The following is a 10,521-nucleotide window of genomic DNA, read 5'->3' as shown; positions in this document are numbered from 1 at the left end:
AACATAAACAGTCCTGCAATTATTAACACATGCATGGTATATGTGCTATATATGCTGGCAGATTTTGATTCGTGGTAGACATGTATTCATGGGATACCTTGGTATGGACAAAGAAACAAAAGAAGCCATTGATGATGAAGGATGGTTGCACTCAGGAGATGTTGGCTATACAGATCAAGTATGGAAACATGCTTTTTCATACAAATGTAATTTTGAAATTGCGTACAGGATCTGTCACTGCATGTCAGTAGCTGTATAAATGGTATGTATACATTTGTTGAATATTAGATTGAAGAACTTGTTACTTGCATGTTACACAGAACTGATCACACTGGCTGATGGCAGAAAAGTTAATCCAGTTTCCATCGGGTACTCAATCAAGAGTATATTGCCTGTCTTGAGTAATGTGATGTTGATAGGAGATAAGAGGAAATTCCTGACATGTCTACTGACACTAAAGGTGAAGACATGTTTCACCAGTAAGAGGCTATATAGTATGCTCACGTTGAGCTGAATCCTGAAAAACAGCTAAAATTAAAAGTAGACTTTTTCTCAACAGAGGTAACACTTCAGCCAACCAGATGATTTTTGATAACAGCAAAGGTGTCAACAACAGACACATATGGTTTGGCTACATTACAAGTTCAGGAAAGGGCTGTAATGGACACTGTACTTATATGGCTTCCCCATAGGAAATGTATTTTGAAAATTTTGATTGGCCGTAAATATTATGTCAAACATTTGAACAAAAAGATTTTGAAATGCTTTTAGCAGGTCAAGCAGTACTACAAATGAGTCAAATTTCAAGATCATGTGTAATTGCACCCATGAGCTATTAAACGTTTTTGAGGATTCAGCTCAACGTGAACATACTATAGTAGTGTTGTTCCTGTACATATATAGTGTGTTGTGGATTGTGATACTGGAGAAGCCACAGATGACCTCCAACCACAAGTGATCAAGATGTTGAAATAGTTAGGTAGCAAATGTTTTACAGTGTCAGAAGTAGTCAGCAGTATGGACAAAGCAGTATTCACAGCTACTAAAGATGGTGTTACCAAATACAACTTGGCTTGTACATTCAAAACTCATCAGGTAATTTCTAACAAAACAGTTAAGCGTAACCAAATTCCTCCATTGCAGATAAGGAGACTCCACATATGTATTACGTACTGATTTTAGCATTGCTGGAGAAGAGCTAGGTATGTATTGTATAGCCTACCAGTGACTGTCCTGCATGTAGCTTCTCTGTGCAGGTCCTACACTGAAGATAAGAAGACATGTACAGTGATGAAAAAATATGAAGCAATAGTAAATGAGATATTTTTAGGCTAATATTACATGACTGGTTTGATTTTCAAGTCACAAATTGGACCACATAAGCTGTTTTTATGATTAAAATAATAATTATGCACTTGCTGTTTGCATATACCTGCACACATTTATTTCTTGTCTGATTATCTCTAGCCATGATCTTCTTGTCAGTGAATAACACATAAAATTATATGAAATGTTATGCTACATGATGCGTATTTTTGTATGCAGTATTAACTTTCTGGTTAAGAAATCAGACTGAACTTTTAAAATAATTTGACAGAAACAAAGGAGTAATTGCATGTAGAATAAAGAAGTCTTGTATACTCCCTGCTATCACAAATTCACCTGCTCTATAGATTCCACAGAATATGCCCACACACAATTTAATTATTATGGGTAGGTAAAATACAGTATAAAATCATAAAAACATGATTTTTAGTTCTGTAAGTCCTTTTCTTTCATGATTCATTTAGTAGTATATAGTAGTAGTTTTGATGAAAGTTAATTAGAAGTACACAGTAGTGTTCGTATACAATACTACTGTATACAAAAACTTTTTTGGTTCATATTTGCAATTGCTGATACATTTTGTCATGTCCACACACAAAACATCACAAAGCTAACATACTTTCATCGTAAAATGATTCCTCTATATACTTCATGATCACTTTAATTCACTTACGCAAATCTAACATTGATGTGTAAATCATAAAATATGTCCTCCATATTGTATGCTTATACATAGTCCAGGATGGATCACTTTAAGGAGTAATTTTCACTATGTACTGGCTAAGAAGCTACAGCTGCAATTGCATTTTATGTGGATAGACAATATGAAAATAGCTTATCTTCTAAGTAGCCAAAGCTTTAATAAATTGAAGCTGCTAAAAATCAATATACTCTAAACAGTCGACTACTCTAATAGAACATCTAAGTGACTTCAATAAAACACTGTAAGGAAAAAAAGACAAGTGAGTGAACTAAATTGATCTTCTTAACTGTGCCTTTAATATCTCACTACTAAATTGTGTACTTTACAATTTTATACCTTATAAATAATAGTGAACCATAATAATGCTTCTGAGGACCACTACTTCTTATTGGGTATTCAGCTTAGAAAGTTAGAAACTTGATACTTCATTTTGTAACTACCAGTCAAATGTTACTTCTAGTGAAATCATATACATTTTAAAAGTTAACAGGGCTACAATATGCATTATTAGTACATACAGCTTCTGGCTCCACACCTCTGCAACCAGAGTTTCCAGTCTCCACACTTATATCTAATCAAGCTTCTTGTTTGAAAATAATAAACGTAACCACTAGAAAAGCCAGAGTATGAATTTGACCAGAAATTCCCTCTACCTACTACTACACATCCAAAAACTTTGTATAAATAACTACTGTATATCACTCATGAAACAAGTTATCAAAGGTGACGGCCAAGAAATGCGCGGCTGCAATGATTTAATGCTAATATTTTTTTACAATGCATGGCTGTTACAGACACCCAACAATGTCCCAATTATCAAGGTATCCTGATTTTTCACTGGCAAACCAGATGAAAGCCTAAATAGTGCATGGGAACTGAAGGTAGTGAATTAGTAGTATACATCCTAAAGTCATGAACTTTTTACATGACACACTTGTCACAAGGGTGGATTTAGGATTTACAAAAGGGGGTGGGGCTACCTCAAGGTGCTAATCGCACACCTTACTAGGGCATGTTCCCCACCCAGAAAAACAGATGCTAAAATATTGAACTTTACTGCATACAACTATGTACGAGATTGAATCTAAGAGCATTTTCAGTGGCATGTGTATACTTGAATTAAGTATTGCCACATGTAATGACTGCACAAGTAGATAAATCAGTTATTAATGAAGGCCTTTTAAATAGACCAATGCACTCCACTGTATGTATAGACACATCTTTAGGTGCAGACAGACATAGGTAAATTCCTATATAATATTATGTATCTACTAAATGTTCTATTAGAGCAGTTAGCTATCAGAGTATCTTACCTCCAATGCTGATCCCAGTGATCTGAGCCCTTGTTAGATAACCTTTAGCACAAATCCAGTGATAATTCCTTGAAAAGGTGGTTATAAGGTGGATTTAATGAGTATTTGTACTATTAGCGATCATTATAACTATGCTAAGACAAAAGTTTATTATAATATAATCTTCAGCATATTGATCAAATAAAGACTAAAAGTGAAGGGGAGGGGGGCTTCAGCCTTCATAGCCCCTCCCCTAGATCTACTCCTGTGTCGTGTATAGCATCACTGAAAGTGGCACCACATGCTACTGTTATTTTTTGCATGGGATTCTTAAACTATCAAGCATATACGTATATACGCCACTTATTAAACACTTTTGGTAACATGTAGGATGACACAGAATATATAAAGAAGTAGATTCACAACTTATAGTGGTGGCAAACCAGCAGGAGCTTAATATAATGTCAAGGTAACCCACCAGGTCATGCAGATGCAGGCCTACCATGCGGCCACATGAAAGCAGTGTTCTAGATCCATCCAATAAATTGAATTACTTTTGTAGGCCACACCTTTTTGGGGTTTGTTTTTACCCACATTTCTTCTATATCTACACATACAGTGATGATCATGCATGATTACTACTTTTTGGATCACAGGAAATCTGACGAAACTACACCACCATACATTTAACTAGCTTTTTCATTGCACTGAGTGAGTCTTACAAGCCATGCAAGCAAATTGAATTACAGTACATACAGTGTTTGGTTTTGAAATCATGGTCCTTTACTTCTTGCAACATTCGGGCGGTTACAACACTATGGGTTGTTAATTTATTGCATTATAATGGTGGTGGTGGAATAAGGAGTAGTTGAAATAGTTTCTCCAGAGCTTTTCAATCATTAACAACTACATAGCAACAGATCCCAGGTAGATGAAGCAAAATTGAAAGATTGGTGAATCTATCTGCATGACAATTAGCAGTATGCATGCTGAGATCATAGGCGGTGGAAAGGGGGGGGCTGAAAACCGCGTTAAAGATCGAGATACTCTAATAGAGCAGTCACTCTAATAAAGCAGTCACAGTATTAGAGCAGTGTGTAGCGAGGCGAGCTATGTAAGGATTTTTATATAGTTTATCAGCTATAATTGCGTAGCTGGTGAGGTGGGCAGCTATTTTTAGCAGGCTGTGACCTCTTTTTTTTGGTCTCACCTTACCAAACTAGTAGTTCCTCAGTTCGTAGTAGCATCGAGTAGCAGCATACTCGGATAGTATATGGTACGTAGTATATAATATCTATGGTAGCAGTCTATGACCTGTCTCTGCCGGCAGCGCAGTACGATGGCCTTTTCAGTTGTCTGGAGCTTAGTCTCGACCAACAGGATGAAGTAATACAATTTCCACTCGAGTACTATCCAATCACTCGCTGATCTCGCCGTCCGGCACTGAGTGGCTGAGTCAGCTAGAGGAACGCCGTCGAGTCAATGGGCTCACGTGAGATGATTTCAATCTCGGGTACTAGTCTGTATATCTATCGTGGATTGCGCATCCGTGGTCATTTAAGCGTTTTGGGGCCATGGTCACACGTGATTAATAACCAATCACATTGAAGTAGCAATGCCCTGGTCTTATTCAAATGATTTACGGTGGCGCATTGTCTGGCATCATGTTTGTTTAAGAAACCAGCTGAAGATGTGGCCAAAACACTTTTTGTTAGCGAAAGAACTGTGTTGAGGTATGCTGAGAGGTTTAACGCTACGGGTCAGGTGGAAAAAACAGTACGACGAAATGGTTGCTGTTCTAAACTGAGCGAAAGCGATAAATACCTTTTAATTGACCTCATATTGTCTAATCCAGGAATATTTCTGAGAGAACTACAAGCAGAACTTCAGAAGGAAGGATGTCACGTTGATGTATCTACCATATGTCGTGCAGTGAATAAAATTGGGCTCAGTCGACAGAAGATTACACTGAGGGCACAGTTCATTGCCGCTGAAATGTCTGCATTTGATCCAGCAATGATTTTATGGATAGACGAAACAGGCTGTGATAGGAGGAATGCACTGCGTCAATATGGGTATGGCATTCGAGGTCTTGCTCCTCAGGACCACCAGCTGCAGCTCAGGGGAGTACGTTACTCTGCTATAGGCATACTATCAATGGATGGTGTGCAGGATGTGTACATTACAGAAAATACTGTCAATGGAGATACCTTTTTGGACTTTTTGTATACCCAGCTGCTGCCTCTTTTGATGCCATTTGATGGAATTAATCATAATTCCATAGTCGTTTTGGACAACGCTTCCATTCACCATACCGATGCTGCCGTGAATGCCATTTGTGGTGTTGGAGCCTTGGTCAGATTCTTACCACCTTATTCACCAGACTTAAACCCAATAGAGTGTGTTTTTGGAGAAGTTAACAGTTTCTGCAAGCAAATAACTTATTGCTGAATACATCACTGTCAATAGCAAGTATATTACTGATGGCATTTCAGTCAGTTACAGTGGATAACTGTAGACAATATATAAAGTTTTCTGGATATGTCTAAGAATATCATGCACAACTGATAACTTCAATTTTTCATTGACATGTATTTCAACTTTACTGATTAGAAGATACAAAAGCTACAGTGACATGTGCATACATACGCATACACACATTCATATTAAAATCATGAATTACGGGTGAAGTCTTGAACATAAAGTTAAGGTTTCAGCTTTGTAAGTTGGTCCAATATAGGTTTCTTCTGTTCAATAAATTCGGATTGTGTGATAGCACCACAATCAAATAGCTGATACAGATCTCGTAACTGTTGTAGGTAACTGGCCCTCAAGTTAGCCACTTTCCCTGGTGAGATTGATGTTGATGCACATAAATCAGGCTTGTTAGGAGCAGCACTAATCGAAGTGATATTCTTTGCCATTTCTGTCAGGGCATGTACAGTACTATTACTGTTTGACGACTTCTGGCGACCACAGAATGCTGGAATGCCGGGTGGATCATCCAAAGACCTGTAATAATGTACAACTATACATAACACACCACATTATACTAGCTACCACATGCACACTTACTTGTGAGTACCAACATCAACCATTTCCCCCCAGAGTCTGTACTGAATGTTAGTAAATCTAGTTCCATGCCTTTCCCGTAACTGTGAGATTACAGATTCCACTCTCTTGTTCCTTTCTTCAAGTGCACTTAATTTCTTACGTTTCTTTTTCTGTGGCAAAGGATCATCACTGTCACTGCTATGTTCATTTTACTTTGGTGCATAACACCACAAGGTGATACTCTCTCCGTTCATACCACATTTCCATACCTCATCAATGTCAGCTGAGGAACATATGGTCAGTTTGCTACCACCTTTTAGGTACCCTATTGAACAATCCGGGTCAGCTGAAATTAAACTTGCTCCAAATTGCTTTCTCAACTCCGTTCGCATCAAAGTTGGTGTTAAAATGGCTTCTTTAGACACTCCTCTAAGAACACAAGTCTCAAAGTCCTTTTTCTTTAGTGGGTTGAATATTTTAACATTAAAACTCAACGTGGGTTTTACTGGTGTATTCACTGGCACAAGAGGACTGCGACTAGTAACAGCTGTGACTGGAGGAGTATTTCTTGACGCTTGACTGAGTAGCTGTAACAACATTGGCAAAGAATTCTGAGTAGGTGGTGGGTTTCTTGGGGGAACAACAGGTGCATTATTGGACACCGGCACTGTCACAGTTTTGCCATGCTCACTGGACGTCACTGTGGTGTTCCTTGCTCCCACCACATTCACAACTGTTGTGACCGTAGGCGTACTATTACCACCGAGATTACCGCCAGTATTTTCCGCGGACATTCTGCCACACCAAGACTTGCGCCAAGATCCAGTTGATCTCGTGCCTCAAACAAAATTCATTGGCTATTTTTGATTTCCCTAAACTTTCAAATGGCCACGGATGCGCAATCCCCGATATGCTATATATGTCTCACCATCTAAATTTGGCGGTTTTAATTGAATACTGTGGTCAGGTGTTTTTAATTGCATAGCTGAACAATGGACGCCATCAAGAAGGAAGTTGCTGTTGCGGATGATCATCTACAACCTACTTTTGGCGCTGCAGCAGGAGCCATTCTTGTTCGATTGCTGTTCACTTTATTGTGGGTTCCTATATCACTGTCCTGCTTGCCACTGTTTCTTATCGGATTATGCGTTTGGGGACTGCCACCCATAATACCACCCTTCTCCAGGTTTTGCAAGTATTTTGTCGCTACAATAACTGAAGGGAATGCTGTGGATAACATCCCTATCAGCAACAGAGTACTGGTGTTTTGTATTGTACTAAGTATTCTAGTGAAGGCACCTGTTAATGGGGTTTGTTGGTTTATAGATGAAGTCATATTCTCTGGCTACCATAAAGTCAATATTGAAGATCCAGTGTTCTACATTACAGGAACTCGGAGTGGCTCCACCCAGCTGTGTGAATATTTGGAGGATGATGTAGAAAATTTTATCATTCCTATGTCAGGCGAAGGATTATTCCCTTTTATTTGGGTTTGGAAATACATTGTGCCAATATTGAAACTAGTTGGAATGGGTAAACATGTTGATGCCCCAACTGATATGTTGTATGGCACTGAGGTTAAGAAACGTCACAATGTTAGTATGCTGAGAACTGAGAGTCTTGACTTACTTGCCGGTGCATTCCATCATACATATTTGTCTTGGTATCTAGGGTGGCGCTTTATGAAATGGGGAATGCCTTTTTCGGCAGTTAAAGGACCCATTGATGAACAGTTCTGTGACAGCAATTTTCATTATGTCAATGCTTTGATGAAGAAGATCATGTACAGTCGTGGCAAACCATCTCAGCGTATGTTAGTCAAAGGACATTTTATGAAAACTGCACTCAAGTTTGAAAAGCTGTATCCAAAGGCAAAGTTCTTTACAACAGCACGGCAACCTGAGGAACGTTTCCGAAGTCTTATTAACTTTATGATGACCATTTCAACAGATGGACCACCAACTAGAGATTATGCTTTATTCCCTGTATCCTGGAAGGTTCTCCGTAATTATGTTATTGACACTCAAAGTTCCTTTTGTGAGCAGGAATTGGCCTTCTATAAAAATCCACAAGGCAAAAAACTTGCCATTCCTTTTACAGTATATGTTGACAACCTCAGTGCTGCGCTCAAAAGTATTTATGCATTTTGTAATGTTTCAGTACCAGCTGATGTGATATCAAAAGCTGATGCTGTCCAAACTACCACGCACAATCGTCAAAGACGTAGGACCAGTTATAAGATGGAGTTAAATAAAGGCTGGGAAGGACTTGGTGTGGATGAAGAGAAGCTGAGTGATCATCTCACTGAATATAATAACTGGATTGAGCAGTTAGATGAATCCAAGAAAAGTCAATAAACAAATTTTATTAGATTATGTCCTAATGTTTTACTTTCATGTATATTCACTCAAAAGGTTCAATGCTTCCACTGATAACTTTGAAGTGGTCTAGGTGTTTAATTAATTAGATAGTAATAATAAACACTAGTAGTGATTCTTATAGAAAGAATGTGTTTCCACCCAGAAGCCACTAGCATGTACAAAGAAGCTACAGGTATGATTTCCCTGAAAGATGCTGGAATGTGAAATTACATCAGATTTACTGACAAATAGCTGGTGCTAGTAGGCATAGCCAAACCAGGCAATCGCAGCCTAAGCCTGGTGAAGCTCAAACCTATTAGCCTACCTACAGTTAAAGCCCTGTTGATGACAGCCTAAACCCCTAATACTCATATCCGCATGAAAGGCTGGCTACACCACTGGCTGGTGCATTGAAGGGTGAAACACTTCCAGCAGTCTCATTCCCAACATTTAGCACTGCTGTTGGCATCAAAAACCCAACAACATGTAATCTGGCTTAGCAACTCATTCACAACAAATGTTGATAGACAGCAAGATCTACCGCATTTTTTCTAATCACCATAATTAATCGCCCCTGAACAGTAGTTACCAGAGGGTAATTATAAATCAATCAGTCAACCTTGAACTGCTCCATCATCAGTTACCTCTTGTCAAACAATTTGTACATCTTCAACAACACCTGTACATGTTACTGCAGTTCATTTTTTAATTGTCCCACCATTGATGACGCTTTCAGTAGTTACCAGTACTCAAACCACTCCTGCATGATCACCCTGTATTCCTGTACCCATTGTCCCACTCCATACTTTTCATAACTGAGTAAATAATGCCGGGTTTTGTTCTATAAATTTTTAATACTAAAATATTTTTTAACTGAGCTATTTATTTATTTTTTTATTATTATCAATTTTTGTCAATGACGGGTCACACAAAAGGCATAAGCCTGTACAGGGTGCTTCCCCACAAAAATTACACACAACATACAACTATACCAAACAAACAGCTACAAAAGCAAACACATGCAAACAATAAGATGAAAGTTACAGAAAATTAATTAGAATTTAAAAACAAAAAACGTTTCAGTTTTAGCTTAAAATGATTAACAGAAGTTGTCAACACATCAAAAGGGATTGAATTCCACATAAATATCGAATTGACAAAAAATGAATGCCGGGAAGCATTGATATAGGAATGAATTTTCAAAAGGTGAGACCAGGTTGAAAGATCATTTATTTGAAAATAATCAGAAAAGTTGATTGGAGTAAGTTTATTTAAAATAGTGTATAACATTGTAACACAAGCATAATTACGTCTCTGCTCCAAAGATGGCCATTCAAGCTCCCTCACTGGATTTAGTCCACTGAAAAGTTAATGGGTCAAAATAACTTTTTATCCACCTTGCAGCTCTACGTTGTACTGACTCTATCAAGTTAATGTTCTTAGCAGTGTAGAGAGTCCATACAACATTACAATATTCAAGACAAGGTAAATTGGTACAAAGTGTTCACAATAACTTGCGCATAACTGATTCAGTTTCCAGCCGCCTCTGAATAGTAGGTGTTACTACTTGTTCAGCACCACTTTCAGCAAGTGAAGTAACTATTTCCTGAGTAGGCTTTGATATTGAATTGTTTTGTGTAAAATAGCCACCGCAGTGGCTTCCAAAAATTGCAAAGCCCACGGTATTTCACGTGGTCATTGCGGGATATTGGGAAAAGTTTTCAATTAGCAATAACCGCGCCTCGGTTGAACCTCACTGGCTACGGTACTACCACTGCACAAGGCT

At 38.2% G+C, this 10,521-nt stretch overlaps 2 protein-coding genes and 1 non-coding gene across 3 annotated transcripts; 1 reads left to right on the top strand and 2 right to left on the bottom strand.

Moving 5' to 3' along the window:
- The first annotated feature begins 4,617 nt into the window (after positions 1-4,617).
- On the top strand, positions 4,618-5,772 carry LOC136237664 (uncharacterized). Its single transcript, XM_066027882.1, has 2 exons — positions 4,618-4,707; positions 4,999-5,772. Exons 1-2 carry the CDS (start codon positions 4,618-4,620, stop codon positions 5,770-5,772), a joined length of 864 nt encoding a protein of 287 aa, XP_065883954.1.
- A 93-nt stretch (positions 5,773-5,865) lies between these two features.
- LOC136238863 (uncharacterized) lies at positions 5,866-6,558 on the bottom strand. Its single transcript, XM_066029491.1, has 2 exons — positions 6,397-6,558; positions 5,866-6,333 (listed from the first exon to the last, which is right to left on the bottom strand). Exons 1-2 carry the CDS (start codon positions 6,417-6,419, stop codon positions 6,027-6,029), a joined length of 330 nt encoding a protein of 109 aa, XP_065885563.1. The 5' UTR covers positions 6,420-6,558; the 3' UTR covers positions 5,866-6,026.
- Positions 6,559-10,381: 3,823 nt separating this feature from the next.
- On the bottom strand, positions 10,382-10,521 carry LOC136239658 (U4 spliceosomal RNA). The gene has a single exon (XR_010693558.1). It is a non-coding gene; the product is annotated as a U4 spliceosomal RNA (small nuclear RNA).

The sequence above is a fragment of the Dysidea avara genome, chromosome 11 (assembly GCF_963678975.1).
Source record: "Dysidea avara chromosome 11, odDysAvar1.4, whole genome shotgun sequence".
Taxonomy (NCBI): Eukaryota; Metazoa; Porifera; class Demospongiae; order Dictyoceratida; family Dysideidae; genus Dysidea; species Dysidea avara.
This window is presented reverse-complemented; position numbering and strand designations above follow the sequence as displayed.

Excerpts from the sequence above, each read along its gene's own strand:
- LOC136237664 (XM_066027882.1), top strand. The coding sequence starts at position 4,618 with ATGGTAGCAGTCTATGACCTGTCTCTGCCGGCAGCGCAGTACGATGGC. Across the intron at positions 4,708-4,998 it reads GTCTCGACCAACAGGATGAA|AAACCAGCTGAAGATGTGGC; the intron begins GTAATACAATTT and ends TGTTTGTTTAAG.
- LOC136238863 (XM_066029491.1), bottom strand. The coding sequence starts at position 6,419 with ATGGTTGATGTTGGTACTCACAA. Across the intron at positions 6,334-6,396 it reads GTTGATGTTGGTACTCACAA|GTCTTTGGATGATCCACCCG; the intron begins GTAAGTGTGCAT and ends ACATTATTACAG.